Source organism: Pungitius pungitius, chromosome 7, assembly GCF_949316345.1.
Source record: "Pungitius pungitius chromosome 7, fPunPun2.1, whole genome shotgun sequence".
Lineage (NCBI taxonomy): Eukaryota > Metazoa > Chordata > Actinopteri > Perciformes > Gasterosteidae > Pungitius > Pungitius pungitius.
Window position 1 is genome coordinate 15,573,141 of NC_084906.1, and position 27,554 is coordinate 15,600,694.

The 27,554-nt window shown below is 44.9% G+C and overlaps 2 protein-coding genes across 3 annotated transcripts; both read left to right on the top strand.

Moving 5' to 3' along the window:
- The first annotated feature begins 5,289 nt into the window (after window positions 1-5,289).
- On the top strand, window positions 5,290-19,386 carry ccdc50a (coiled-coil domain containing 50a). 2 transcript variants are annotated; one of them, XM_037469474.2, is made up of 12 exons: window positions 5,290-5,598; window positions 8,397-8,459; window positions 10,481-10,610; window positions 11,962-12,052; window positions 12,600-12,702; window positions 14,148-14,951; window positions 15,564-15,715; window positions 16,333-16,377; window positions 16,629-16,799; window positions 16,916-17,001; window positions 17,084-17,196; window positions 17,551-19,386. In XM_037469474.2, exons 1-12 carry the CDS (start codon window positions 5,544-5,546, stop codon window positions 17,568-17,570), a joined length of 1,833 nt encoding a protein of 610 aa, XP_037325371.2. In that variant the 5' UTR covers window positions 5,290-5,543; the 3' UTR covers window positions 17,571-19,386. The 2 variants fall into 2 exon arrangements, with proteins under 2 accessions (XP_037325371.2, XP_062419384.1); XM_062563400.1 differs by lacking the exon at window positions 14,148-14,951 and having other exon boundaries at window positions 5,301-5,598.
- A 5,556-nt stretch (window positions 19,387-24,942) lies between these two features.
- LOC119216706 (claudin-19-like) lies at window positions 24,943-27,554 on the top strand. The gene is made up of 4 exons (XM_037469775.2): window positions 24,943-25,366; window positions 25,725-25,889; window positions 26,431-26,509; window positions 26,619-27,554. The coding sequence occupies exons 1-4, from the start codon at window positions 25,165-25,167 to the stop codon at window positions 26,782-26,784; spliced, it is 612 nt and encodes a 203-aa protein (XP_037325672.1). The 5' UTR covers window positions 24,943-25,164; the 3' UTR covers window positions 26,785-27,554.

Genomic DNA, 27,554 nt, shown 5'->3' on the forward strand with positions numbered 1-27,554 from the left:
AACAGCAATATGCGAGTTATCAAAGAGGGCAGTGTGGTAAGCTTCCAGGAGCTGAAAGATAAATACACGCTAAATAACCAGGATCACTTCAAAAATCTACAATTAAAGGATTGTTTGGACAGGATGCACAAAATTAAACAGGGTAAAAATGAAATAATTACAGTTACAACTCAAAGAAATAGAGAATCATATCAACCCTATATCAACACCTGATGTAAAATCGAGGAAAAACAACATGTTATGTAAAACTAAAATGGAAACAAGAACTTGGAGTGAATATCACAAAGGATGAATGGTTATGAGCACACAACAACAGACTTGCAAACACTTTCTCTACCTTACTACTGGAGACGTTGTGTTGAGAGAAGACCGGTATCTGCTTAAAATTCTACTAGCAGCTAGTAAAAAGGAGATTACAAAGAGATGGCACAGGACGGAACCACCAACACAAGAGGTACGGATACAACTAAACAATATGGATCTGTTAACCTGCAAAATAAGAACCAACAAGGAACAACGTTGTTACAAATATATATATATATATATTTTTTGTTTGGAAAAGGCAAAAATAAAGTGATATATAAAAAAGAGAGAGAACAAACTTTAAACATATCAGAGAATGTGTCACTTTTGTAATTGTAATGTAATTGTTTTTCAAACTGTGCATGTTTTAATTATGTAGTCAAACTGCCTTTCCAATGGCTTCTTTACTGGTCCCTTGTATGTGCCGGGTTTACAAAGTTTGAATGTATTGTCTTGAGTTTCCTAATGGGAACAGTTGAGCCTTTGGTTCCTAACTTGTAATTACTGCTGTGGAGTGACACACAGGATGCTGGCTCATTTCCTGTGGACTTATCTCCACAGGATGGTGCGACCCCACTTTGCCTGCATGCGCTTCTGATAACAACCATCTCTGCATCAAGTCAGTTTGGGTGTTTGACAACTGTACCACTTGTTAAGTGTGTCACTTTCCAGTAAGAAAGGACCTTTCTTTCTGTTTCTATTTGATAGCGTCTTACTGGCAGTAATTGAAATTGAAACAATGAGTAAGTGTGTGTCGCTGGTGGCAGCGTGACACACCTCACACTGGGATGGAATTTAAATGTATTCCTCTATTTGAAAGAAATTAATTAAATTGATCTTCTTTTTTTCTCTCAAATTTTTCCCAAATTTTTCAATTACATATTATTGCCGTTTATACAGAGGCAAATAGTGTAAAACAATTATTCTAGGTAATAATGACTGAGTTATGAATTACACAAGCCCGCAAAAAAAATACAAAGTAGAAAACCTTATTTTGAATGTGTACATCACACAACACCACGTACTGAACCACCGTAGAGCACTCTGTTGTTATATGGAAGTGGTTTCTTACTGTCCTATAATTGAACAAAAGGGGGTGAAAGAGACACTTGCTTGCTTTGATGGTTCTGTGAATGCAGATGAGCGTCATGTCGTCCTCTGATCAATATTCTCCGAGCAGCGGAGGACCTCTGTGCAGCATTTCACCCGCGATGTGCATCTCGGGCCACATTCCTTCCTTTACATGTTTATTTCCACTGATTAAAATAGTTGATAATTTAAGTGAATAATAATAAAAAGTAGGAGCGGATATTAATTCAGAGTGCAATAAAGTGTACTTTTTTTTAACCGAAAGTCATGCAAATAAATTGTCTTTTTTAAACCATTCAGTGACCAAGACACCGTCAATCATTTTCTTGTGTTGATTTAAGTTATTTATTTTTCTAAATGAACAGCAGTCAGAATGAAAGCAGTGGCTGACGTGTTAGAAACAGCAGTACAAAAAAAGGTTTTGCCCAATTTGGCCACGAGAGAGCCACATAAACAAGCAAAAAAAATCCCTCCTAAAAGGATAGCTGTCGAGTACATTTTGTCACATGTGACCTCCAAGCGTTTCCAGTGAGTAGCTGATTATTTACAGATTAAAGATGTACAACTGCAGTCCTAAGATCTCCCATGAGAGCGCCTCTGTGCGGTGGAAAGGTTTATTGATGACTTTCATTATGTTACAACTACATATTGCATTGATAAATACAGTGTATATTATAGTATATTACAGGTGTTTTGAGTCTTAAGGCTATGTTGGGCTTTGCAGCAAGATTTCACAGTGCTCCTCCTCCTCTCGCATCCGTGTCAGACACAGTACTTCCAGAAGCAAGCTGCAGGCAGAAGAAGCACACAGAGCATTAATACTGCGATGGATAGAATGAACCAAAAATATGAATCAGTTTGCAGAAAGTTCTCAAATTTCACTCACGTTCGCCCCTCTTCCTACTCGTGGATTTGCCTTCCACCAAATTGGCTGTGATCTCCCTCTCCAGCTCCAGGGTGTCTCTCAGCGCCTGCAGCTGCAAGCGGAGATCAGAGGGATCAAACGCACAGTGGTGTGTAGACAGCATCTTAGTAGCTGCTCAGTGACTTTTTGTGAGGAAGATTCTCAGAAGGAGAGATGATGCGCAAACACCTGTTTGCACTGTGGTTAATCTAGGCTTTCGGTCTTAGTTATTTCATAGTGAATCTGTGAATTCTCTTACCTCCTCTATGTCGGCTAAATTATTGGCCAGCTCGAGACCTGCAGCAAGGAAAACCAGTTGTCATCAAAGCAAAGCATTTGGGTTTTTTATAATCAGCATTTTATTTCATCTCTCACCTAAGGGATCATCCTTTTCAACAGGAACTACGCCTTTCTGTAGTAACAGTGATATAATCCTGCTCCGAGGATCTTTTGGATTATCAACCCGGTTTCCTGCACATACAAAACAATTAAAATGCAACTTTCAGCAGCCTGAGGATTAGAAAAACAGACAGACGACGTGAACTACTGAACCAAAAATGGCACAGATGTAAAGGGTGCGGTAGTTGCATCCACGGCAGCAGCTTCTATCATGTATAGACCAAAAACAACGACAGTTTGTCCCACTTACCTGGGTTAAATATGCTCCGTCCCTCCACATCGAGCATCCCCTGCAGTAGAAGCAAACCTAGGAGTCCTAAGCAGTAGTTCACAACTGTAACCCTGTCCATAGTACTCATTGTCCCAAACTTTGCTGTCCTGTGTCCACTGCCTCAAGTAAGACGAGCAATTCACTGCCTCGGGTCCATCACGTCAATATATTTATCCTCTCAGGGGCCCGAGAGGAGGGGCCACTCAGCTCCCTACGCACTAAAGCAATTGCTAGACATTGTTGGTTTCGTCAATAGGTCACCTTTTCACAAAAACTGTGGAGCGTCTGAGTGAAATACCGGGTTCTGACGCAGGCAGCCCAGTAACCCTACATCACTCTGACATGGCCAAATCAAACGGAGAGAGGAAGGTATCAATCAGGTCGTGAGAGACCAGGATCAAATGGTCTTTGCACCTGCAAGTGTGTTTCTCTTACAATAATTGCTTCTTTAAATGGATTCGTGGGACTGGGTTGGTGTGGGAAGAATGGGGCCAAGGAAATTGGTTGGGTCTCTAAGTGCATCGTAGCCAGACACGAGCTCCCTTTTTTCTTGTCTTCGGGATGGATTCGGAGCTGGGGGGAGATCAATCACTGCAGCTGAGCCAACTGTCCTGTCACTCCCGTGGACAGTGACAGGCTCCTAAGTCACCGTCGTCCATGCTGTGCGTCAAGGCACATGCATCGTGCGGGATTCGGGAAATGAGCCTTCATGGCACCTACTGAATTTGGCTGGTGAGGGATCTCACCGTAAAAAGCCTGTCAGGAAGCACTCACATCCCGGATCCTTTCACGAATCTATCACTTTAGGCAGCGTCTCGAGGCGTGCAAGGAGGAACAACCTGGCCTTTGAATGAATTACTAATTTGTTGTATAAGTCATCCAAAGTAAAGTGAAATGCATTAAAGCAGTTATGTTACAAATACAAATCCATAATTGACTAATTCAGCATTGATAATAATAATACATTTCATTTATATAGTGCTTTTTCAAACTAACCCTGGGCAGTACATGGACCACTAATGCTCAGTAGAGAAGAAGAATTGCTGCTGGTGTGGTGGACACCGGCCACCTGAAATGTTGCAGTTGAACACCAGAGGGAGCATCTACATTATCACAATCATAACACCGACTGCTGTCTGATCACATGACACTTACGCGCATGTTTGTGTGTGTGTCTATATGTGTATAGTGGGTATTTGATCAGGTAAATAAGATATACATTCTGTGCGTTATCCTAATTCAGACAAGCACGTGTCTAGTGCCTCTATTTATTTATTTTGTATACTTTCGCGTGCACGCGTACATTTGTCTCCAGACGTCATCACACATCTGGGCATCCGGACGAGGGGAGCTCCCTTTAACTTTTTTAGCCTCCGTACATCAGACTCCTTGTAGTTGCAGGGGTTTACGGCTATTGAACCTCGTGGAGAGAACTGCGCCAAGTCATCCAGCGGGAGCTGGACCTATACCGGAAGTGTGATAATAAATCTTCCTAATTGAATTGCAAAGTAAGAGCATTCAAGATATTTATTGTCATATATACAGTTTAACAGGTTACTCTGTATAATGAAATTCTTATTTTGATATGCCCCCCTTCCACATAGCTAAGATGTAAAAAAAAAAAAAATAGTTTAAAAAAAAGACATAAATATAGCACTGCTGCTGTTAGGCTTCTAAAGTGAATCACTAGCCCTGGAGTTAAATTTAGTGTGGTTCGTTTATTTCCAGTAATTGTGTGACTTGCATTCATTATTAATTTATTGTGAATTCATGTATGCATGTATTTACTATTATTTTTATACAATAACCAATAGCCACAATTGTTTTTTAAAACACCACTTCACCGTGTAGATTTATATGTTGTCAAAGCCCAGATTCGTGTAGTCAAATGATATCAAACTATTCTGAAATCAATGTTCATGTTTATCATTTTTAACTAATTTTAAAATTAGTGTCATCAAAAACTGAGAAACATTTAAAGAAATGATGAATCCCTCCCCATTGTGCTCCTGAGTCTTCAACAAGCCATACCTTCAAAGAGTGACGGGCGCTAACTATTGGTTGTGTCTTTAGAAATCACATAAGGGGCCAACCACAGCCACCTGTCCTTCGGAGGAGGAAAATTAGCTCAGTTCCCTGTGAATATCTTAATAGCCACCACCGAATGTGATTATTTCTACTGTCATGATCACGAATAGCTCGTGTTGTAGAGACACGAAAAAACGCCACTGTTTAAGGGACACATCCAGAGTCTTTTATTGTGACTTCCCTAAGCGGAAGTGGTGTCTCGGATCCACGTGTCTTTGCGGGCTTGTATGACGGCGCGAGGAGGGGAGGGACGCTCGCGGAGCATCTGACACACCAGCTACCAGGCAATCACAGAGGCGACGTATCGGGAGAAGGCGGCGACCGAAACTAACGTTAATCAAAAGGGCCGACCAGCACCTGAACCACCGATCGATTTAATACAGTACAAGGCGATCCATCAGCCCGCCGTTATCCTTCGGCCAAACGCGGAAGTATAATTCAACGCCAGCGGTGTTTTTTTTTTTTTTTTTACTTATTATCGGTGACAACATGGCTGAATGTGACGTTAGCATCGACAAGAATAAACTACCTGGAGTGAAAGAGGGTAACGTCTATGACACACTTGTGAATTAAGCATCACGCGCATCGAGCTGGGTGACACGAGCGAACGTAGACTGGGGTGAACGCGGCTGTCTCTAGTCGCTGCTGCTTGTTGTTGTTAGCACGGCTTGCTAGTTCCATGCTAACTCAACGCTGGGTTCAGTTAGCTAGCCGATGCCGATTAGAGGCGCCGCGGGGGTGTGTTTTTAAATCTGTTTTTAGCAGAAAAAGCCAGCTGTCACATTGGGTCAACAACTATCTATTTCACACAATGTTTGGGTTGTTGTTACATGGATCGTGGTGCAAATGGAGATGTAACGTTATAATCGAATGGGTACACAATGTGTGCACGACCTGTGTGCGTGTGCGTGTGCGTGTGTGTGTGTGTGTACAGTTTAGGAGTCCGATAATGAATGGCCTTAGTACTGATCACATCGTGGTGTTTTTGTGTTGTACGGTGTCTGTGTGTGTGTGTGTAGAGACAATAGGATTTTGATGTGATGAAAGCATCCTTTTTGAAGTTCAAATTGGATCATTTCCGGTTGCATTCAGCTCACGGCTGTGAAGTTACTGCTTTGAAACTCTCTCTGGAAGAATCTTTCCCAGCAAGAAAGATTTGAGACCCCCCTCTCCCTCTATTCCTAAAACTTCCACAAACACCACTTTGTCTGCTTGTGATGCTGATGTGGAGGTGAAGGAGCAGGTGAAGCTGTGCTGCTGGGAAGGACCCGGCGAAGAGCAGCTGCTCCGCAGGATGCTTGTTATTCTGGTCAGACAGCGGAGGAACGCTCCTTCCCGCTGCTCGGCCGGTCTGCGCGGTCACTTGGCCTGTCCCCCCCCCCCCTGCATGCGGAGCACAGAGACCTGAGGCCTCCGAACCCCGGCACACAAAGTGATGGTGTGAGGACTGAAATGCTTCTGCAGCTTGTGGTTTAGGGTTGTGAAAACTACACCAAGCTGAATACACGAGTCTCCAAGTGAATTGTCACTCAACCTCCAATTGTACAGCTTTACGATGGCTGTTTATAGCTTTACCGGGCAGAATGCATCTATTATTTTGGCTAAGAAGATTAAGCTCATGGTGGAAAAATGTTCTGTTTTCATTCAGTCCGATACTGATTGGTGGCGCTGGGGGGGCTTTGTGGGGGTTTTACTCTCCTCTTCACAGCATCTGTTACAACCCAACCATCCACCCATTCAACCGCCCCCCCCCCCCCCCCCCCCCCATTCAGACAGACAATCTGGCCTACGCATCTGTGCTTTGCTTCAATCCCTATTTTTTGTGCTCGTCAGTAACGCATTCAAACATGAAGTCATAGACTGTTGCTGCTTATGACTTTTTTTTATGTGGATGAAGTCATCTTTTTTTTTAGATGATGGACTGTGAGCTTGGCCTTTTCTGTTTGTTGAGCGTGGTTCGGCCTCGTAATGCCAGTTGAGAAAGAGAGCTCTGCGGAGTAAGTTAGTTAACAAAGTTTGTTCTCCTCTGAGCAGAACCACTGCTCGTGCAAGATGAAATCATGGTTTTAATCAGTTTTTTTTTGTTTTAAACTGTTTTCTTTGTTTTTGTTATATATCCGATGCGGCAGGGTAGAGTTCTCTTGCTCGAGTGTTTAAAGATGTTTTAGCATCCATGGTGACCTAACCGCACATGCAGATTCTTTTAAGGAACCTACGCCCATGAGGACCACATCCATGGTTAGCTGAGGGGTTAAGAATGGTCTTCAATGTCCCACTACGTTATACTGGTTCATACAAAGCAATGGCAGAGGACTGGTAGATTCTGAGTTTTCAAAGGAAGAGAATCTGCCTAATTTCAGTTCAGCTCACGAGGAAGACTCTCTTCTTTCCGCTGTGTGCACAATTGTTTCCGGAGTGGCTGTTCATAGCATTTTGCCGGTTGTTTTGCAACATCGAAGCCACAACTGGAAACTCTGTGCCGTTTGGACTTTTTCTGAAAATTCAAGATGGGGGGGGGGGGTAAAAATAGCTGTAAAATTACTTTCACTGCTTAAACAGAGGATTCAAATTCCGATTCCAGCAATGCCTGTACATCTCGAGTCCTAGAGCTGAGAGACCAAGACAAATTCAAACCCATGAGCCCGGCCAGTAACTGACACCACTAGTGGACGGGGTTGTTCAGATCTCATGTGGTCTGTAATACTTGGTCCGGAGCTCCTGATTTTAAAATACAATCCTCCCCGGTTTGGCTGATACACACAGACGTTGTTTTTGTAGAGGATGGAAGTTTTAGTCATGTGCTGAATTCGCCTGCATTGGAGTCAGTTCACAGATTGTAAAGCACCTGCTTGTCACTCGTCCCTCTTAAGGGCCCTTGTACCTCTGAATAGCTTTTCAGAAACGGCTTAAAAAAAAAAAAAAAGAAGAGAAATCCCACAACCACATCATTCTTTATTTATCATCACTGAGTTTCACTTCATGTTTTCGTTTTTTGCAGAGCAATTGCCACAATTGATCGTTTGATTTAGTAGAATTCCTAGTCATACAAGTCATGGAAGCAAATCCATACATCATGACGAATCTAATCCGCTGCTTCCGTTATGATTGTGGGTCGGATATAAGATTATTTCTCTATGTGAGAGTTTGTGTTGGCAGATGGGCCGGATGTTTAAACACCTCAAACTGTAAATGCCAGATGTCGAGCTTGAGGCAGCAGAGATACAAAGATCTCCAAGTTCCACTTTCTCGACTTGGTCTAAAAATAATGAAACGGCAGTAGTTTGAAACACATTTTTAAATATCTGTATTTTTCATTTTCTGTCTCCTCTCTCTTTTTTTCAGTGTGCAAAGACTTTGCTGTGCTGGAGGACCACTGCCTGGCCTACAACCTCCAAGAGCAAGAAAGTAAGAACCCCCCCCCCCCCCCCCCCCCCACTTGTGCCCTGTTATTTATAAACCGGTAACTCTTACTCATTGCAAGCGGGGACTTCTGCTTTGACTGTTTTAAGTCACTGATCTGTTATCAACTGTAAACAGTAAAAAAAAAGCATGACTGCTTTTGTAAGACGAAAACATTTTGTACACCGAATGTCCCACATCCCACACAGATGTTGTTTGCACACGGAAATCATTCATTGTTTCTGCACGTCTTCTGCATCCGACGCGTCGGACTATTTTTTGTCAAAGCTCAAACTTTGAAAGATGTTTTTGGAAGGAGACCAATGAATGCACTCCACGGGGCTCCTCTCTCTCTCTCTCTCCCCTTCTGGAAAATATGTCCAAGTCCAACAAACTGCAGCGTCAGTGGCTGCGGCCTGATTAAGCCGACACAAACCTTTCCTCAGTCACCCCGTTAACCGTGTGAGTCGTGCAGGAGGCCCAAAACACTGCTGTATCAGGGCGGTGGTTGACTACAGTGGCCCGGTGCATGCGGTTTTGGATCACAGTCATTACTGTATAGTCGGCTTAGCAGGGGGGTGGGGGGGGGGGGTCGTATCTAGAACACACTGTGTGGACGTGTTTTATAAAAAGAACAAAACAAAGGTGTGTGTGTACAAGCCGTGCAGGTGTTTGTTCCTGCAGGACTGAAAGAGGCCACAGGCTTTGTTTCGTGCAGCCAATGAGTCGGGCACTGATCAGATGTGTTTGAGGTTTGATTTGAAGAAGCGGATACATTTAGAGAGTTAGGTGGAAGCTTGAGTGCTTTAACACATCCGCACAGCACAATAGTTTTCCTGTTTCCATATGTCACCATGAAGGGTTAATTCTCAGAACAAGCTCTTTGAGCGAGGGAGAGAGAGAAGGCCAGATGTCACCCAGGCGTACCCTAAGTGCAGATTAGGCTCTGTTTTAGCAGTGATTAATTAGGTTTTGTCTGGCCTTGTGTTGTCATTACCTCTTTTAGAAGCTTGGTGATCCGTGAGCGAGGCGCGTATCCCTCGGCTCCTTTTGTTGACTCACTACACTGAGCTCCTTTTGAGCTAGAAAATCTTTGCGTCACCTTTGACCCCGGATGTCACTGAGAACGGCAGCTGACCTAACCGGACGGCCTTCTGAATTTGCAGTGTCCCTTTTTTTCTTTTTCCTCGGGATCACATCAACAGATGGCTCTTTGCTTCGAGTTCAAGGTGGAATTAGAGCCGGCTTTTATTTCCCTGCAAATTACCGAGCACAAAGCATCCAAATGATACATGGAACATATTTCTTTATGGCTGTCAGCGTGTTTTGTTTTTTTCTGCGATCAGCTAGAAAGTCCAACTGAACCTTTTTTTGAATGAATGGATGTCACACATTTTTTTGCTGCTTTGAAAGGTTAATCAATTTTACTTTTCAGAGTAATAATAAAAAATAGCCTTGTTTTGAGTTGTGACATCGGCGTTCCCTTCAAAATATATTTTTTTGTTAGGTGTTGTGAGCCTAAACAATTGATCTATGTCATTCCCCAAAAAACAAAATCCATGTCACCGCTGTGGCTTCCATCAGGTCGCCACAGCGGTGACTCACTTTCCTCGTTCGGCAAGCAGAAACTTTATGGAGCCTTTCACGGGTAAATTGCCAAACGCAATCAGGCCCTTTCCACCCGAACGCTGGGAGCAGGTCGATATCCAGGTGAAACGGAGCTGAGGGTGACTGATGCGCTCCGCGCTCACAGAGTGCGTCAGCCGGCAGGATTTATGGCCCGCCGCGGCCCGCGGAGCGCCGCCTCGCGGAAATTCATTTGTCAGTAAGTGAGATCGCCGCCCGTTTATTACCGGAGACAGAAGCGTCCTTAGTGTCCTCACAGTCACCTTCAGACCTACAGGGACACTACAGCTCCTCAGAAGGGGGGGGCATCACACCCTGGTTGGTGTGTGTGTGTGTGTGTGTGTGTGTGTGTGTGTACACAAAGTGTTGAGAGCGGCGCTCGTGTGTTTTGTGTCCGACAGTCGAAAGCCACTTGGCGTCCAACGTCAACAAGAGCCGCCTGGTGCAGAAGGACCTGCAGGTGGCCAAGAAGCTGCAGGAGGAAGAGGATCTGAGGGCCAAGGGTCACACCCAGAAAAAGCACATTGACATGTGGGTGACACACACACACACACACTTGTATATGTCTATACAAAAAGCAATCCAAGAGATAGAAATAAATCTATAAATGCAACTGTTGTTGGACATACTTAATGTAACTAATGAGATTATCAAGTGAAACATTTAATTTGCAAGTTAGTTGCTATTTGAGGTGATATTTTTAGGTTGTTTGCTGGTTATAATTGTATGTAATCATCAAACTAGCTATAATCATCCTTTGAAGTCCAGATTGTGGATTTTTATGGATTTAAGGTGAACTGACCCTCGGTAAGAACTCCTCAGAATGCTTTTCAGAATAAGCTGTGCCTAGTATATATGTTGCTTGGTTGAGAGCGTCTGGTTCAGATTAGTGTAATCTGGTGTAAGTACTCCCGAACCCTGAGCACAGCCAGAGGTACGATTCACCAGCAGCGTACTGCATCGCTCCCGCCATCAATAACTCCCCTGTTGGGATTAGGGAGGGGACGTCCGGCATTCACTACCAGCTTCTTTTAGCTCCGGGTGCTGGGGAGCAAAGAGCCGAAGCTTTAGGTCCGGATTCCCTGTTATTCTGATTAATAAAGAGGATTACAGAGTTCTATGTTCAGCACCCAGGCACTTGACTCTGTGTTATAAAGACCAACCGTGTGCACACGGCTTGTGCTTAGAAAGGCTCTGCAACACAAGCAGCCCAAGTGGATCACCCACTTGTGTTTCTCTGTGCGGTGTCTCCAACCCTTAGAGCCCTGAAGCATAATTATATTTTCAAAAGGGGGTTTGGGTCGGCTCCAGCTGCACGTCCAAAGCGACGCAGCCTCCACACAGACTCTCTTCTGTTGCCGCTGCGTCAGAGTCAGAGCCACCCCGTCTCTGCTCTCATATCTGAGATAATATTGCTGACTCGCACCTTTAGTGTGATCACTGTTGTGCCAACGCACCCTGGCGTATGGGAGACGCCAGATGCCCCACCATCGATGGAGGTGGGCCAAAGCTGCTTGTTGTTGTTGTTGTGCTGGGAGCTCTCACTGCCACCCAACCCGCACCTGCCAGCGCCTCCTCACAAACACCCACTCAGACGTTTGACTAAGCACAACATATCGGACAACGCCGCTGCTGATCACGCACCACTTCTGTAACTTAATTATTTAAACTGTGTAGCTCTTTTGTTTTGATTGAGGTGATGTATTGAAGTACTATAGCAATATTGAGGGGAGAGATATAGATGTGTTTTAATAAGTCAGAATCCTACTAATTTGTTTTATTGCAACATAAAGCTTGCCCTTTCACGACATGGCGAACGCTGCTTTTAATGTTCTCCCAAAACTCCTCCCCCATGTGCACGTGAACCCTCGGGAACCTTCAGCGAGCGGCAAGACAATGAGATCGCCCAGGAGATTCAGGACCAACTGGTCCGACAGGCGGAGCATCAGCGGCTGCAGGAGGAGAAGGACGCGGTGAGAAACTTCCCGAGCTCTGCTTCGAGCACGCAGTGCGTTACGTGCTGCTGTGGGCGAGTCATTGCGCTTGAACCGGCCCTTTGTTCCTGCCTCCAGATTTGGCCTGACTGGTTTTTATGTCACAAACTTTGGAATCCCAATGTTGACACCCGACATAGAGGGCATAGTTTTGGGTGTGTGCTCTTTCTACAGTATCTGGGTGTATTTGTGTTTATTTCTTTTCCACGATGCTGTTGATACCCAAGAACAGGGTTTTTTTCGGGATGAGCTTGTTTTTCCCCACAATGAGACGGCCGCTGTTTATATTGTGACCCTCTGATCATCCAATGCAACTAGTGAGTTATCGCGTGTTCAGTCAGCGATGGGTCTCAAAAAAACAACAACAACAAGGCACCACTTTGTCTGAGTACGCCTCATGAATCTTTTAACTGTAATCTGATGTTTGAAGATAAAGAGACTGTTGATAAAGGAAAAAAAGCCACTGACAAATGACACATGCATTTTCATAATCATGCGGTACGACATGTTTTGTTTGTTTTTCTAGGCCATAGCTCGTAAGCTGCAGGAGAAGGAGATGAAAGAGGAGAGGAAGAGACAGAAGCAGCTTGAAGCTAACTTTGAGGAGGAGTACTTTGAGGATCACGGAGGTAAGGACAGTTCCTGTGTGCGTCCCTTCTGTCTGTGAGGACAGGAGAGGAGATGTTCCTCCTCCTCTGTGGGCCAGGATGTATCCCTTTATTCAGCTCAGGCTGTGTGAGGGTGTGCCTTTGAAGCTGCGTGGCGCCGGAGGTTGTCTCTGACTTGAGGGCAAAAATTGGGGAGTTTTTCATTTTGCCCCCATTTAAGAACAAACAGTGCTGTAAAGAGCTTTAAGAGCTCCGGTTTTAAAATAGGTTCTAAACGTGCTTTGGCAGCAGATTTTACCTTTTGATATTAGTAAATATCTAATTAGTGGGTAATGAATGCAGTGTGATTTACTGACCGTATTATGCTTCTATTTCACATTAGTGAGGGACTCAGTTTTCATGCACATCATCGACTGCATGATGCATCCAACTGCAGGTCTGTTCCTTCTCTACATATCAGTCCACTCGGCTTGGTTTAGTTTTTTTTGGTTACCAGAGCATTTGTGTTCTCTGCAATGCTCCTCGTATTTGAGACACAAGAGTATCTACCTTCACTGTGAGGGCGCAGGTGCATTGACCACGTGTTGTTATTGTCTGCTTTACAGGAGGTATTTTCATTTTTTGTCCATTTCTGAGGTTTTCTTTCAGGAAGTGTTTCCCATAGAGAGACTGTGGACACACCTTTTCATAAGAAACCTGTTTTTCCTCTAGGTTTACAACTTTACTTTTTAGATTTTTTTTAAATCTGCGTCACTTTTTCAGGGAGAGGGGGGCTGTTCTAAATGGTTGGGGTGACACTGAAAAAAAATTCTACCCCATGGGAAAGGACACCTGTGCGGATCAGTTACACACAAACCCCCGTCAATACGTGTCAACGGACACACTTCCGACATACTGGTGAGGTGGTGCAGAAGCCCAGTCACTGTGAACAGGTACCGCTGCGGCTTTTGAATCCCCTTCTCAAATGTCTGAACACAAACAGCCCCATCGATTGGACGCCAAAAAGCCAGTTAGATAACTTGAATTCCATTGCGCTGACAGAGTGATGAGCCCCTGCCGTGCGCCCCCTCGTTGTGCTTTTCCGCCCGTTTGTTCCCGTTTTAAACTTTCGGTTTGGTGTCAGGCCAACTCTCAGCTGGACGGCCTTCATTCGAGATGAGCTCGTTGTTCTCGAGCTCTGTCCGTGCACTCCGGATGTGTGTGTGAAGGGTGCTACACATCCGTTTCACACTGTCCATCTAACCACACAACAAGGGTGTTACAGCGGATGTTGTTGACAAGATTGAGGTTATCATCTCGTTGTCGCTAGTAGCTGATTCAGCTCTTGCATCTGCAGTGTGCACGGTGTCTTTTGATACTCTCACGTGCCGGGTCAATCTTTTTTTTTTCTTCCTGTTTGTCACGTTTCCATGTTCTCATCAACCACCACCATCATCATCATCATCTCCGTCATCGTTTTCCCCCAGCCGCCCGCCCTCCTCCTCCTCTGCCCGGTCCAGCCGCTAGAAAGCCGCTGGACCTGGACGAACCCGCGCACCGCGATTACTCCCCAGAGTACAGCTCGGCCGAGCCCAAAAGGAGCCGGTACCCGAGGCAGGACCCGGCTGGGGCGAACGGCCGCCCCAGGTACCCCGAGCACCACCCCCCGCCCTCCCCCCGGGCAGAAGGCGGGCGGAGCAGGCACGCGGAGCAGTACGCCGAAACGCTGTCGCCCTCCAGAGGCGGCAGGCACGGGGATCGGTACGCAGATGCTGAGCCCGCGGAGACGGGCAGGGCGAGAGGCCCCGGGGGGGAGGACACGGACAGAGCCGTCAGAAAGAAGGACAAACCGGCCAGACCTCCTCCACCAAAGAGCCCCATGGAGAGAGAGGGAAGACGTGACCGGGGCCGAGACCTGGAATGGGAGAGGCGTGTGGAGAAGGAGCCGAGGAGAGACAGGGAGCAGGACCCCAGGGGGGGCCGAGCAAGAGACAGGGAGCGATCCAGAGATGGGGGACTGGACGGGCCGAGCGAGAGAGACTGGCACAGGCCGAAGGACAAAGACGGACAGCGAGCGCGAACCAGGAGCAGGGAGAGGGGACTTGAAGAGGAGCCGGGCCACAGACGGGGCGGGCCCAGCGAGGGCAGGGCTTCTTGGGAGGAGGCGGGAGGGGAGGGCGAGAGGGAAGGCAGGGCCCGGGGCCGGCAACGTGTCCTCTCCGGCCCCGAGGACGTGTTTGACGTGCTGGACAAGCACGACGGCGCTCATTCTCACCCCAACGGAGAGACAGGTACCGCCCTGAGCCCCCTTTTGTGTGGTGTGCCGGAAGTTCTTTTCTGCTTTACCAATCCCGGGTGCTGGTGGTGGTGGGTCGACCTAACGTTGCAATCACTAATGAAGACACTCCTTTTCAATTCTCACGGGGATGACGACAATTTCCGATGACTAACCGATTTAAATGGTTTGCAATCGTTCGATTTATTGCTGTTGTGCTGTGGATTTCTTTGTTTTGTCTGCTGGGTTGCTGCTATTGAGTGACATTTTAACTGATATTTGGCATTCACAAGGGGCTTCAAGGCTGGTTATTTTACTCCTGAGCTGTTTAAGGCCTTTGTCTTAACACAGTGACGGACACCGTGCCCTGCAGCCCCTTTAGTTTCCCTTTTTAAAGCTTTAATCCACCTGCAAATGAAACTTATTATCGTGCTGAAGCGATGCCTCGATCATTTGGAAAACTTTATACTTTGGATAATTAGTCATTTATCAATCAAGTTACAGAATATTGGGATTGATTTAATTTTTTGCAGATGTCTTAAAGATAAAAAGAAATATTGATACAAATATGATTTGATAAGGAAAGTCATCTTTATTTGTTGTTGATATAATGTGCTGACATCCGCAGGTCGTATCGTGCACCGCGTGAGTGGAGCCGTAATATCAGAAGCTGCGTATGGAGTGAGCGAGGCCACCAAGGACTTGACGAAGCTCGATATCCGTGAGCAGGAGCTGAAAGACTTGGAAGTGGCCCGAAAATTGCAAGAGGAGGAAATCAAGGTGAGGGAGGAAAGGGAAAATTGATGGATTTCATTCATTTGTGAGAATAATGCAAAATCCAAAAAATATCAACTCCTTCTTCTCCTTGTTCTGCTGAAAGATACCAACATTTTGCACTGTATATTTTAAAAGAACAGACATTAATACCTAAATACTGTAACTCAAAACCATTCTCAAACTCTTAAACTTCATGTTGCTGAAGGCCAAAAAGCGTCTTTGGATAATGGTAGAATGTGAAGTCATGTCTGATTCTACAAAGTCACACCAGGAGCTGATAATACAGCTGCTGTCAAAAGTGATGGTCGGCTTATACAAAGTCTAATATCAAACTTATAGGCTCACTGGTACAATGTCAGATCTTCACACTGTTCAAATTCTATTGAATAAGGTGTTGGGACATACAAAGGCAAATGGTTTATGTTGTTGAAATGACATGTGGTCATTCGGCATGCTTGAATAAAGTTCAGCTTCAATATCTGGTCATCTATAAATGACTGGAAGCCTTTAAAAAACCCTACTAAAAGGCCTCCATCGCAGTGGTTTCCTATGTTACATAACGTTGGAACAATGTGTTCCACTTGGGGGGAAAAATGTGACTTTTTGTTCTCTGGTTTCAGGCCAACAAGGGGCATGTGCGTACAGCCCAAGTGGCGCAGGATGAGGTGAGTGTGCTGTGAAGTCCGGAAACATGTCTCACGCCGTCGTGCTTTTGGTTTTCTTCCTATGCGTCGTTTCCTGAGATTAACCAATTGAATGAGTTCATAAAACCGAGTTTGTACAACCCAACTGTTTCTGGCCAATAGGTACAATGCATTTAGCTTGTGACTCTACATTAAACACATACAACAAACGTGGAATCCTGTAGGATGTTATCTGTTTACTACACTGTTTTTCGGGTGTCTCTCTGTGGCAGGAAATTGCCCGACTGCTGATGGAAAGAGAGAAGAAGGAGTACCGGAAGAATCGCGAGCGGGAGAACGAGAGAGAGCGGGAGAAAGAGAAGGAGCGGGAGAGGGAGAGGGAGAGGCTGGCCATGGAGAAGAAGGCGGCTTTGGAAAGGAGGCGGCTCGAGGGAGACTACAGGGTCATTTGCCTTCAACAAACTCTTTTTTTGCAACGTCTGACATTCTTCGATTTTCTTTTTGTTTTCTTTTTTTCTACTGCGGTTCCAGAGCAATAATCATTTGTGTTGGTTTGCAGCCGAGCTCGGAGGAAGTGGTCCGGCCCAGAACACGAGAGGAGCACGAGTACCAGAGGCAGAGGGAGAGGAACCACAAGCCAGCCAGGTACCCGACACGTCATTTCTGAAGCCCCGAACACTTAACGTCAGCCAAGAAGTGGATGTAAAAAGATCTCTGTCCGTCTCAGGCCTCCTCAGCCTCCTGGGCTCCACGACTACGAGAACGTCAACTCTGGCTACGGCTACTCGGACCACCCGGCTGCCCCTCGCAATCCCAGCAGACCGGAGGCTGCTTACAAAGGTTCGCTGGTACAGAGTTGCTGACTTTGGACCACGCTCACGATTGCATTTCTTTAGCAAATAACTTCATGAGCGGATCAGACTTTTTATGCCTTTGGTGCCGGTCAGGTTTTTGTTTGCCTCCGTCAGTCCATGAATACGTCCCATTCTTGATCTTATAATTTGGGGATCAGAGATCAATCAGTAGATATTTACCACAAGCTCATTGATACAGCTCCTCAAATAATATCTAATAGGACAGAGTAATGAAGTGATGACATTTCTTAGGGGTTACATTATAACTTGTTTATCATATCAGTGACAGTGTGTGATTTTCCCATGCAGTCATTGACACGTCTCTCTGCATCTCTTCCAGGTGGCCATCACCGGCGGTGACTCAGGCTCTCTGCCGCCATGCTGTCAGTCCTCTTTCATCCTCCCATTTTTTCTATTAAATTTCTCTTCTATTTTTTTCCAACCGCTCACGCTCTCAATCAAAAGCCTTGGGACAATCTATTGGGTTGTCAGTAGGATTGCTCCTCGCCCAGAGTGAAAAAGTGGAGTCTGCGGGTGCTGCAACAACACATTCATTTTTTTTATTTGTATTTATAAGTTGTAATTCATATTATTTCTTTAAACTGACTCAACATCAAGACCAGCCACAGTAACAACATTTGTGACATGACCTCCCCCCTGATTCTTGACTGTTCACATAAAGGACAACCTGACCCTTTTTTTGTGGTCATCGCGTGCTGATGTCCATGCTTTCCGTGGACCATTCCATCAAAAGGGCTCCCGGCCTCTGCCGGACGCACCTACCCAATCTTGACCCCCCCCCCCAAGGGGACTCTTCCTGGGACGCGCCTGTCCGGTCCCACGCGGCTGCCACAGTGTCTTAGCTACGCCGCGCTGAGGTTCTATTCACAGGCCCGACCCGTGTGCCAAACAAAAATAGGCTTTCATCAAGATGCTGGTGGTGTTGGCTTCGACGTGTTTACCGCTTGTACCGGCCCAGAGGAGGCGGAGCTTGTTCATCGTCCACGGACATTTAATTGGCCGTCGCCTTTTTCTTCTTCTTCTGCTTGCGAGGGGATCTTTGTAACTAACAATCACCCTTCAAACTATGGATGGATGATGCTCTGTGTGTGACTCACTGTTTCTATGTGCATGCTTACTGAAAGTGTCCAACTGTGTACGTGCATTTCAGCTCTGTAACAAAGGACCTGACGCTCCGTTTGACTGAAAGGGCTCAAGCCACAACCAGCCAATAACCTTTTTCTCTTCATAAATGGACAATGTCACTCATACCGCTGTACAATATATCCCCCTTTTTTTGCCACTATTTCATATCAAATCACCTTTTACAAACCAAAAGCTGACCCATAAAAGGACCAGTACCAAAAGGATGTGTGTGTACAGGGCTTGTCTGTCATACCTGATATCATGCTTGTGCTTACGGCACAGATGTTGTGCAATTGAATATCTGCTTGTTTTATTTAAATGTAAATATTTTGTTGGTTTTATTTTAACTTGTGCAACAATATTTTTTATACAATGTCTTTCCGCAAATTGTTCCCTTCATCCCCCCCCCGCCCCCCGCAGTAAAGACAAAACATCTCCACTTCTACACAGAAATATGCTCAAATATATTAGTGCATAAAGGGAACTTTTGTGTCAGACCACCTTCAGGATCCATTATTTTCTGTTCATATTGAATGAGGTGATTCAGTCTTTAGCCGTTTCGTACTGCTTCCATGTTATAAATGTCGCTTGAGTTGTAGATCAGCTTCCAAAATGATTCCCTCCCCGTTCAGTGAGACGTTTGCATCGCCGAGGACAAAATGTGCCGATGTTTGAGTTCTAATGTGCTTATTTCTGTAGACTGAGCTTTGTGTGTGTTAATTTCATCAGGGACTTGCCAATGGGAAAAGCTTGTGGATGTAGCAGGGCTACCAAGATGGGACTCTTTATTTATTCTTTGGTGAGAGCACCACCATGTGGACAAATGTACAAAAGTGATGTGTCTTCATGGATGTTGTTCAGCAGCCATTACTTTGGAAAAGAGGGACATGCACATCCAAGATTCAATGCTACTTTTTCATTTTCTTTATTCTGGGGCTTGAATGCAATTTGCCAATTGAATCAACAGTGTTGAAACTTGCTGTATAAATGCAAGAGTTGCTCCTCAATGTAATAAAATAAATTATCAGCATTCCCGACTGCTTACGAGCATGAGTTTCATTAGGTCTAAAGCGTGATGCTGCACACTGAGCTCAACCATTAAACCGGAACGTCCGGCCTAAAATTAAGTCAGACTTAGCCCTTATTTCCAGAATTTCCCCTTAATACAAATGACAACTTGTCCCATCATACATTTAATTCCCTAGAAAGAAAGTAACCAAAAGACAATATTCAGATGTGCACTTTTTGCTCGGAGCCTTTCCCATTACAATGGTTCCAGTGTTGACTCATTGGTTGGTCATTTGAATGGTACATAAGTCTCTATCCCGTTAAACCGGTCTGCACCTGGGTAGTACCAAACAAAAGTGAACCCATTTTGAAGTAAATCTAAACCGGCTTCTGCTTGCGTGTTAATAACAATTTAACCTAAACGATTTACACTGCACTGGTTGAGTAGTGAATGGTGTACAAGCATTTGTTTCACAGCTTTATTGTTATTCGGGACTCCTCCTTACATCTCTTTATTCTAAGCTCAGGCACGTGCTCCATGCAGTCATTTCCTTGTACATAGTTTCAGGTCAGCCTTGTATCACAAGCGTTTTTTAAAACATCATGCCACACTAAAAGGAAAGTACAGAGTTACACCCTTCATCTCAAGGTGGCTGCGTGGATCCGGTTCACCAACATACCAGACATACTGAGGCCTCGTCTGCATGTGTTAACACCACTGCCATGCCCTTTAGTGGAATATGTCACAACTAAAACTACTGCAAAGAACCACAAAAATGGCTGCTGCTGCTGCTGCTGCTGTGCTGTTTGAAAGTTTAAAAAAAAAAGGATGTGATGTGTTAAACAAAAAAAAGATTAGACAGATATTTGTGAATTCTACAACCATGAAGCAGATTTGGGTCAGGATCTCTGAATCTCTGGATGAACAGCTAATTTAAGCAGATAAGCACAGGTTTCGCTTCTTGTTGTGTTTTTAAAGAAAACATGACTTAAAATAGATTTATTTTGAATTTCAGACTTAGATCCTCAGTCGCTCTAAAGTATAATGAAAGAGAAAGTCCTTCCGAACCTCCCTTGTGGCAGGTGTCCTCCTTGGTGTTGGATGCACGTTACACGCACGACCAGAAACAATGACTGAAATTTTTTTACACAAATTCACAGGCAAGGTTTCCAGCAGTGCGGGTAAAAGAAAAAAAACCGTACAACACGATCCTGTGGAGAGAAACAATAACTTATTTTTGTGTGTGTGTCCAACACCGCCTTCAGGAGCGCGTGAGGAGCAGGCCTCGCGCGCTCCTCGCGGCATCGCCAACGCGCACAGCTGCAAGCAGAGACTCATTAGGGAAACTCGTTCAGTACCTCGACCCGGTAGAATCCGGCAACCCAAAGAACGCGGTGGCGCGCATCCTATAACGTGCGAAAAGTGCGTGTCGGCAGGTGACCGGACTCACCTGTCCTCCGACCGTCGAGGGGTCAGCGGCTGCTGCCGTAGGACTTCACTCTGAGGACCGAATGGGTTTTCCGCGTCTCTCACCTGGCAGGTAAAAAGGCAGAGTGCTGCTGTCCGTCATCCGCAGCACGCCGTGTTGGGACACGAAGACACGCCCACTTATTAGAGAGAGAGAGAGAGAGAGAGAACCAATCGCTCTCTACCCTCAGGATGTTTCTGTTCATTCAGGTCGAGTTTCTATCAATCCTCAGTGGACGGTGAAGCAATAAATGTATGCACTCTTTGATATGATTTGATATGAAGGAAATCAAAGCGTTTTTTAATTAACTCAATGCATCCCATGTTGTTATACAGGGCCCGGGTCTAGGCAGGGGCAAGAGGGGGGCTGGCCCCCTCAAATAAATGTTGTGCCCCCTCAAACTAAATCCCTAACTAAAAGGTGCTGGAGCACAATGCCCCCCTCAAGATTTGTGGCTGCCCCCTCATACATGCCTGTCTAGACCCGGCCCTGTTGTTATATCATCTTCTCTCTCTATCCGTCGAAGCTTAACGTGACTCCCTGCACCTTCAGGAAAAACCGGTGCAGGGAGTCACAGAAGTCGTTTTTTCAGACACTCAACCGATGCAACCCTCAACCCCCAAAACAGCTAAACTCTCCTTTTTAACTAGAGGGACTCACTACAGCATCTATAGATTCAAATATAAAATGGAAAATCGAAGAGGTGTTTAAACACCAAATTACTGGTTTTAACCTGAGCACTTATACACTAGTACTAATGTGTTCGTCCTACAGTGACAGGATTGCATCAGCAGAGTTGAGCCACACCTTCAGTCACACACTGTTGCTAAATAAATACATCTGTTGTTTAAACTTGGCTCAACTTCTAGCACGAGTGCATTTAATGCAGATCCCTTGGTAAGAGTTCGCTCTGTGTAGTATCCAAATAATGGGAGATCTGACACTTATATTTGTGGCCACATCCATAAAGGCTTTTTCCTCTAGTTTTTTTTTTTAATACACCCTGGCTCAAAACTTCCTATAATCTGATCATTTTAAGAATCACTTACAGCCCCTTGAGAGGATGCCATTTTTCTAAAGGTTTAAAATGCAGCTGCATGTGAGGGAGAGCAAACATTCTCATCGTGGGCCGTAAAAAAAAAAAAAGAAGCAGGCCGTTGGGCCCCAGGCTCTGGGTGCTGTGCCCGATGCAGGAATCACACTGGACTGGTTTGGGTTTGAAGCAGCATCACGGCTCATCTTCACAGGGAGTCACCCCTGAATGCATGCCCGAGCTTTGTTTTATCCTGCACACAGCGCCACTGGGTTTATTTAAGGATCTCCATCCACTGCTACGGGTTGGACTTTTAAGAGCAAAACCCCATTGAACAATCTTAAAATGAAATGAATTTGAGAAATGAAATGGAGCCAGTTAGTTATTTTTTTTTTTAAGATAAAGCACTGACAAATGGATGTTATATTGACTTTTAATTCCATCGCTTCATTCTAATCACATTAAAGGTGTACAACTGGCGAGTTGTACACTCAGACGTCTTGGGGACAGCAGTTTGTTTGGCTTTCAGTAAACTACAAATCGCACACGTATCAGCCTTTTCCTAAAATACGTTTTATAAGCACTTGTCTAAACAATAAAAACCAGTGCAGGCACAATTCCAATTAGCTGAAAAAAGGGGCACATGTTTGTGTGATGGTCACACTCACTGGAACACTTGAATAGTGCTGTGCTTTTAGCACTATGTCAAAAGGGGCTGTTGGGAAAAACCAACCTGGTTGATCTTCTCTACGAAAGGAGGCATGTTTTCATGGTTCCTGCAGTTTTGATGCACCTCACGGGTTTGACATGGCTAACTCGTGGAAAGATTTGAAAAAGATTGCATCATTGATATTGCAAGTATTTCACATATACTACATACATATATTATTTGTGTGAAGCCTTTTATTGGGGTACGGGGATGACTGGGATCCAAACCATAAGCTACGGTTACAGTGATCCTGGAGTCCGGTGGGTCAGGTGTCTTCAGAGTCAGGGGCCACTAGATGGCGACGTCCTCCCATATTTCTTAGTACATGAAGCCTCTATGCCTATTCAACAGCACTTTGCCAGCTGAGGAAGTGTGTATGGGGGGGGGGGGGGTAACTTTATCAGAATTTGATCAGCACGTCAACTCATTATTTTATATCATCGGTAGCTTTTGGCAGTAAGCCCTGAAACATTAGAGGAAGGCACGTGACTTCAACCTACTTTGACTTCTCTCCTCTCTGCTTGGCAACTTGACATAATAAATATTGTTGTGTAATTAACTCAAGTGGCTCACTGCTCTTCCAAGAACTGAGATTATACTGTAACTCCTTCCTATGTCTGCTTCCTTCTTTTGTGTGCATGGATATGGGGATCATTAGGCTGCAGGAAGCCCACGCTACTGTTAAGAGAAACGCCATAAAGTCAGACAGTAAGGGGGATTGGCCTCGTCCCCTTTTGTGGGAAAAGTCATTTTACCGGTAAACTATGATGATAACTGGCTGCAGGGATGACGTATATTTCCAAGCCAACACCTAGAAGTCTTCATCACACTGATTTCCTTGAAAGCAAACTGATGGGATTTTATAACCAGGCTGTGAAGGAGCAGTTGGCCTGTTGACTGGTTTTAAAAGCTTCAAAATTCATAAAATGTAATAAAGTCTATGATATTCCAGAACAAAATGCAAAAATCTCTTAAACTTGAATCAAAAAAAGTTTATTGCATCTAACCAATAAAAAAAATGTCATTGACTCCGAAACAAGGGAACCAAAGGTGTAAAAATGCAATCCTGCTCCAGTTTTATTGAATGTAATGATGTCATCACTAACACACGGTGTAGTAACACAGAATAAAACAAGGCAATGGCCACCAAGCTTGAGTAGGAAACCATTAAGAGTTTACAACTGATCTCAGAGGACTTTAGTTTCCTTCGAAAAACAACCTCAAAATGCATTCTTAAACTCCACATTCACCCTCTGCTCATTTTATATTTCATATCCACATAAACATCATCACACATGTATTTGTTGGGGGAAACAATTGCAGCCTGATTTGTTTTAGAGAACTTGTCTTTTTGTTTGATCTATTTTTTTCACCCCCCTCAGTGTCACTGCGTCAGATTTTTGCTTTTACAAAAACGCGAGCGTTTAAATGTGTTTTTAATGGCATCTTGGCTCTCTTGGGGTTCATGTGATGCCTAAAAACACGACGGGCCACAGTGACGCACAGCAGTGCCTAAAGGATTCTCTCCACATCATTCCAGCGGTTTCTCGTGCGCTGTCCTTGAGCCATTAGTACACTTTTCCTGATATTGTCACGGGCCGGAGCTGGTGGACGGGGTCATCAAGCATGCAGCTGCAATTTCCCACAATAGAGAGCGACCCCCTTTTAAAGCGACGTTAAACAATGCTGTGAGGGAAGAAAAAAAAACAAGCGGCCTGTAACGGAGGACAACATCATCTCTTTGTACAGGCCAATTCAGAAGGGAGCTGTGACTCTTAACTGTTGTGCGCAGTGTTTTGATTTAGGCTTCTTTTTTTCAGGAAATGGTGGAAGCTGATTCACAAACTGGCCTCTGCTTAAACAAATGTGGTCAAATCATTTGGAAATTTGAGTAAGGGAAGATGCAAACAGTCGGTGCTATAATTTGCTCTAGCATCAATGTGGTTTTACTTGTCAGTTACATTATTACCATGTCATGACGCGTTTATGCAAAGCGACTTACAATAAGTGCATCTCAACCCCTGAAGAACAAGAAACAAAAAAAGAGCAATCCCATCAAATGTTGGTTTTCTTGTTAATGTTACTGACATGTAGGCTGCACACTCAATAAGCAACGACAGCTCTTGTTGAATGATGCTAAAATGACTTATTTGTCATACTTAGTAAGATTTTAATGTTGAGTTTACTTGTATTTGGTATGAATACTAATCGCATCTGGACCTACACACCAGGGACCTCAGTGGAAGAAAGTCTTCTTAAGCGTGCTCCGTATTTGTGGTCATTTGTGCCCTGGTCTGATAAAGCCAAACCCTTCCCATCGGCCCCTGTGCCTGTGGAGAGGAGACCTCCCGTGCGTCACACGCCTCGGCCCTTTAAATAGAGGCTGCAGAGGAGCGCGCGTATAACGGAGGGAAACGCCGTCCAAAGAGGGAGATCATTTCCCTTTGCCTTCGACAACCTCTTTGCGCTTGGATTGACTCATTGTTTTTTCTTCTCTTCGGAGTTTCCAACAAAGTTCTGGGCTACTCTTTTTTTTTTTTTGTAAAATTCCTTTCTCACCTCTTCCCACTCTGCGCTTATCTGGACACGATGGCCAGCACGGGACTGCAGCTCCTCGGGTTCTTCCTCGCCCTGGTCGGCCTCGCCGCCACTGCCGGCGCCACCTTGATGGTCGAATGGAAGAAGCAGTACCAGGGCAAGACGCACCGCATCTTCGAGGGCCTGTGGATGAGCTGCAGCGGCAACGAGAGAACGACCTGTGAATTCCACCAGTACGTCCTGAAGCTGCCGAGTAGGTTTCTCATCGACGCATCGGCATCTCCTCCAAAAGCCAGACGCTCCTTGTTCAGATACCTTCCACTGCCAACCAGCTACTATAATTAGACACAAGTGCGTCTTTGTGGTACAAGCTCCTTGGACTGACCTCCTCGCGGCTTCACGCCATGTCTGATATTGACACAGAGAAGACGTGAGGTGGACATTCTGAAGAATTGTTATCTTTAGTTCAGCTTTTTTTTCTTTTGTGCAGTTGTCACAATTACAAAACGCAAGCCCAGAGAAAACTACTACAATTTCAATACATTGAAGCAATAAGAGTAATATAGGCTGTTTACAGTTTAAATACGCCAATGTTTCCTCTTCGGCTCTAGCTGAGGTCCAGGCCACCAGGGCCGTAATGCTGCTCAGCGTATTCCTGTCCGCTGTGGCCCTGCTGGTGTCCACAGTGGGGATGAAGTGCACCCGCTTCATGGACGGCAAAGATGAGAGCAAGTCCAGGACCGCGATGGTCGGGGGGATCATGTTCATGGTTTCAGGTGGGTTCACTCACGCTCACACTGGATGAGAAGTTAAATATAATGTGCCAAAGAAGTTCAGATTCATCGCACATGTTAGCCTTTATTCATCAAGGAAGGCTTAAGGATTTTTTTTAATATCTTTTTAAAACAGAATTAAAGAAGAATTACATACTAAAGGGATTACACCATTTTGAATAACAGTTCTAATTTGTAAAAAAATGGCTCTTTGAAACCAGTCTGAATCAATAACTTAATGAGCCTATAAAGCATCAGAGAGAGAGTCCCCATTTCTGCAGCAATAATAGTTCAGTCTAAACATATTGCCTCAATCTTTTTTTTTAAATTCAAACTTCATGATATTGTAAAAGTAGAGGGGACATTGTGGATCATATTGAGAAGTGGCATAAAAGAAGATCTTTGTTAACTTCTACTATCTTACATCTGTGGTGTCTGCAGCTGTTTCCTCCCCATTAAGGATGCACAAGCAGTCCTTAAAAGAAAGTGACATCTGAGAGAAAAGCGCCGTTTAAAACCATTCTTTGTGTTTTTTATTATTCAGGTTTGTTGACCCTCATCATAACCTCCTGGTACGTTAAAATGATTGTTAAGACCTTCAATGAATCCAATCCCCTGCAGAGGTAAACAGGCGCGCAAACCCACACCCACACCCACACACACACACACCCACACCCCCCCGCACACAAGTAGAGTTGAATCTGACCATCATTGGGTTTCCCCCCTCTGCAGCTTTGAGTTCGGTAACGCGGTGTTTGTCAGCTGGGCAGGCGGCCTCCTCACCGCGGCCGGGGGGGCTTTCCTGGGCTGTCGGAGATGCTGGCGGTCCCAGTCCAACAGCTCCGTCAGCTCCAACCACCTCCTCTCCACCACCCACCCAAAGTCCAACTACGTCTAGGGGGGGGGGGGGGGGGGCGCTGGATTTACCAACGGGAGCAGGTTGTGCTTTCTACAATGAGGACAAATCAGGATTAAAAATACCTGCTGAACTTCCAGTTAGTGACCGGGATCAGGATCGCACAAAAGATCAAGCAGTTTGTTCTGAATTTGAATCCCATTTTGATGCGGTAGCTTGAATTTCCTCCGTTTCACCATAAAACGTGTTTGGTTGCCACTTGGGTGCTGACAGTCATGGTTTCTGCTGCTGTCAGCTGTTGTTTTCCATTGAGAGAAATAAACGTAACACATGAAAATATTAAATGAAGTAGGCAACGTGGTGCAGGAACATCCTGTTGGCTTTGTGACGAGGGAACATGTGTGACGCTCCAGGCTCCAAAAATAAAGACTTATTTCAATAGTTTGCAGCGTATCAAAATGTTGTGTCTATAGACACAACATTTTGACAGTTGATGGAAACATTGATTTTAAGGTGTACATTGTTGTACAGTTTTTTGCTCTTCAGCTTCACTTTTGATATAGAATGTTTGTGCGATGTTGTTCATTAGTTTTCATATTTCCTTGTCGTATTTTAATGACATTTTGTTGACTTTGCCAAATGTAGAACATTCTGTCTGTGTGCAGCGTTTTGAAAAGTAAAAGAAAATGTGTTTTGTCTTTCTCACTTTGTGTTCCATTTCCTTATGCCTTTACTTTAATGACTCTTTATACTCAAAGTCAGACTCCTTGGACTGGCTTTTAGCGCACACAGATAAAAAGTGTCCCTCAGCA

What these genes read in the sequence shown, in the direction of transcription:
- LOC119216706 (XM_037469775.2), top strand. Translation starts at nt 25,165, where the DNA reads ATGGCCAGCACGGGACTGCAGCTCCTCGGGTTCTTCCTCGCCCTGGTC. An exon ending in GTACGTCCTGAAGCTGCCGA is followed by an intron (nt 25,367 to 25,724) that starts GTAGGTTTCTCA and finishes CTTCGGCTCTAG; the next exon opens with CTGAGGTCCAGGCCACCAGG. An exon ending in GAATCCAATCCCCTGCAGAG is followed by an intron (nt 26,510 to 26,618) that starts GTAAACAGGCGC and finishes CCCCCTCTGCAG; the next exon opens with CTTTGAGTTCGGTAACGCGG.
- ccdc50a (XM_037469474.2), top strand. Translation starts at nt 5,544, where the DNA reads ATGGCTGAATGTGACGTTAGCATCGACAAGAATAAACTACCTGGAGTG. An exon ending in CAACCTCCAAGAGCAAGAAA is followed by an intron (nt 8,460 to 10,480) that starts GTAAGAACCCCC and finishes TGTGTCCGACAG; the next exon opens with TCGAAAGCCACTTGGCGTCC. An exon ending in TGCAGGAGGAGAAGGACGCG is followed by an intron (nt 12,053 to 12,599) that starts GTGAGAAACTTC and finishes TTGTTTTTCTAG; the next exon opens with GCCATAGCTCGTAAGCTGCA.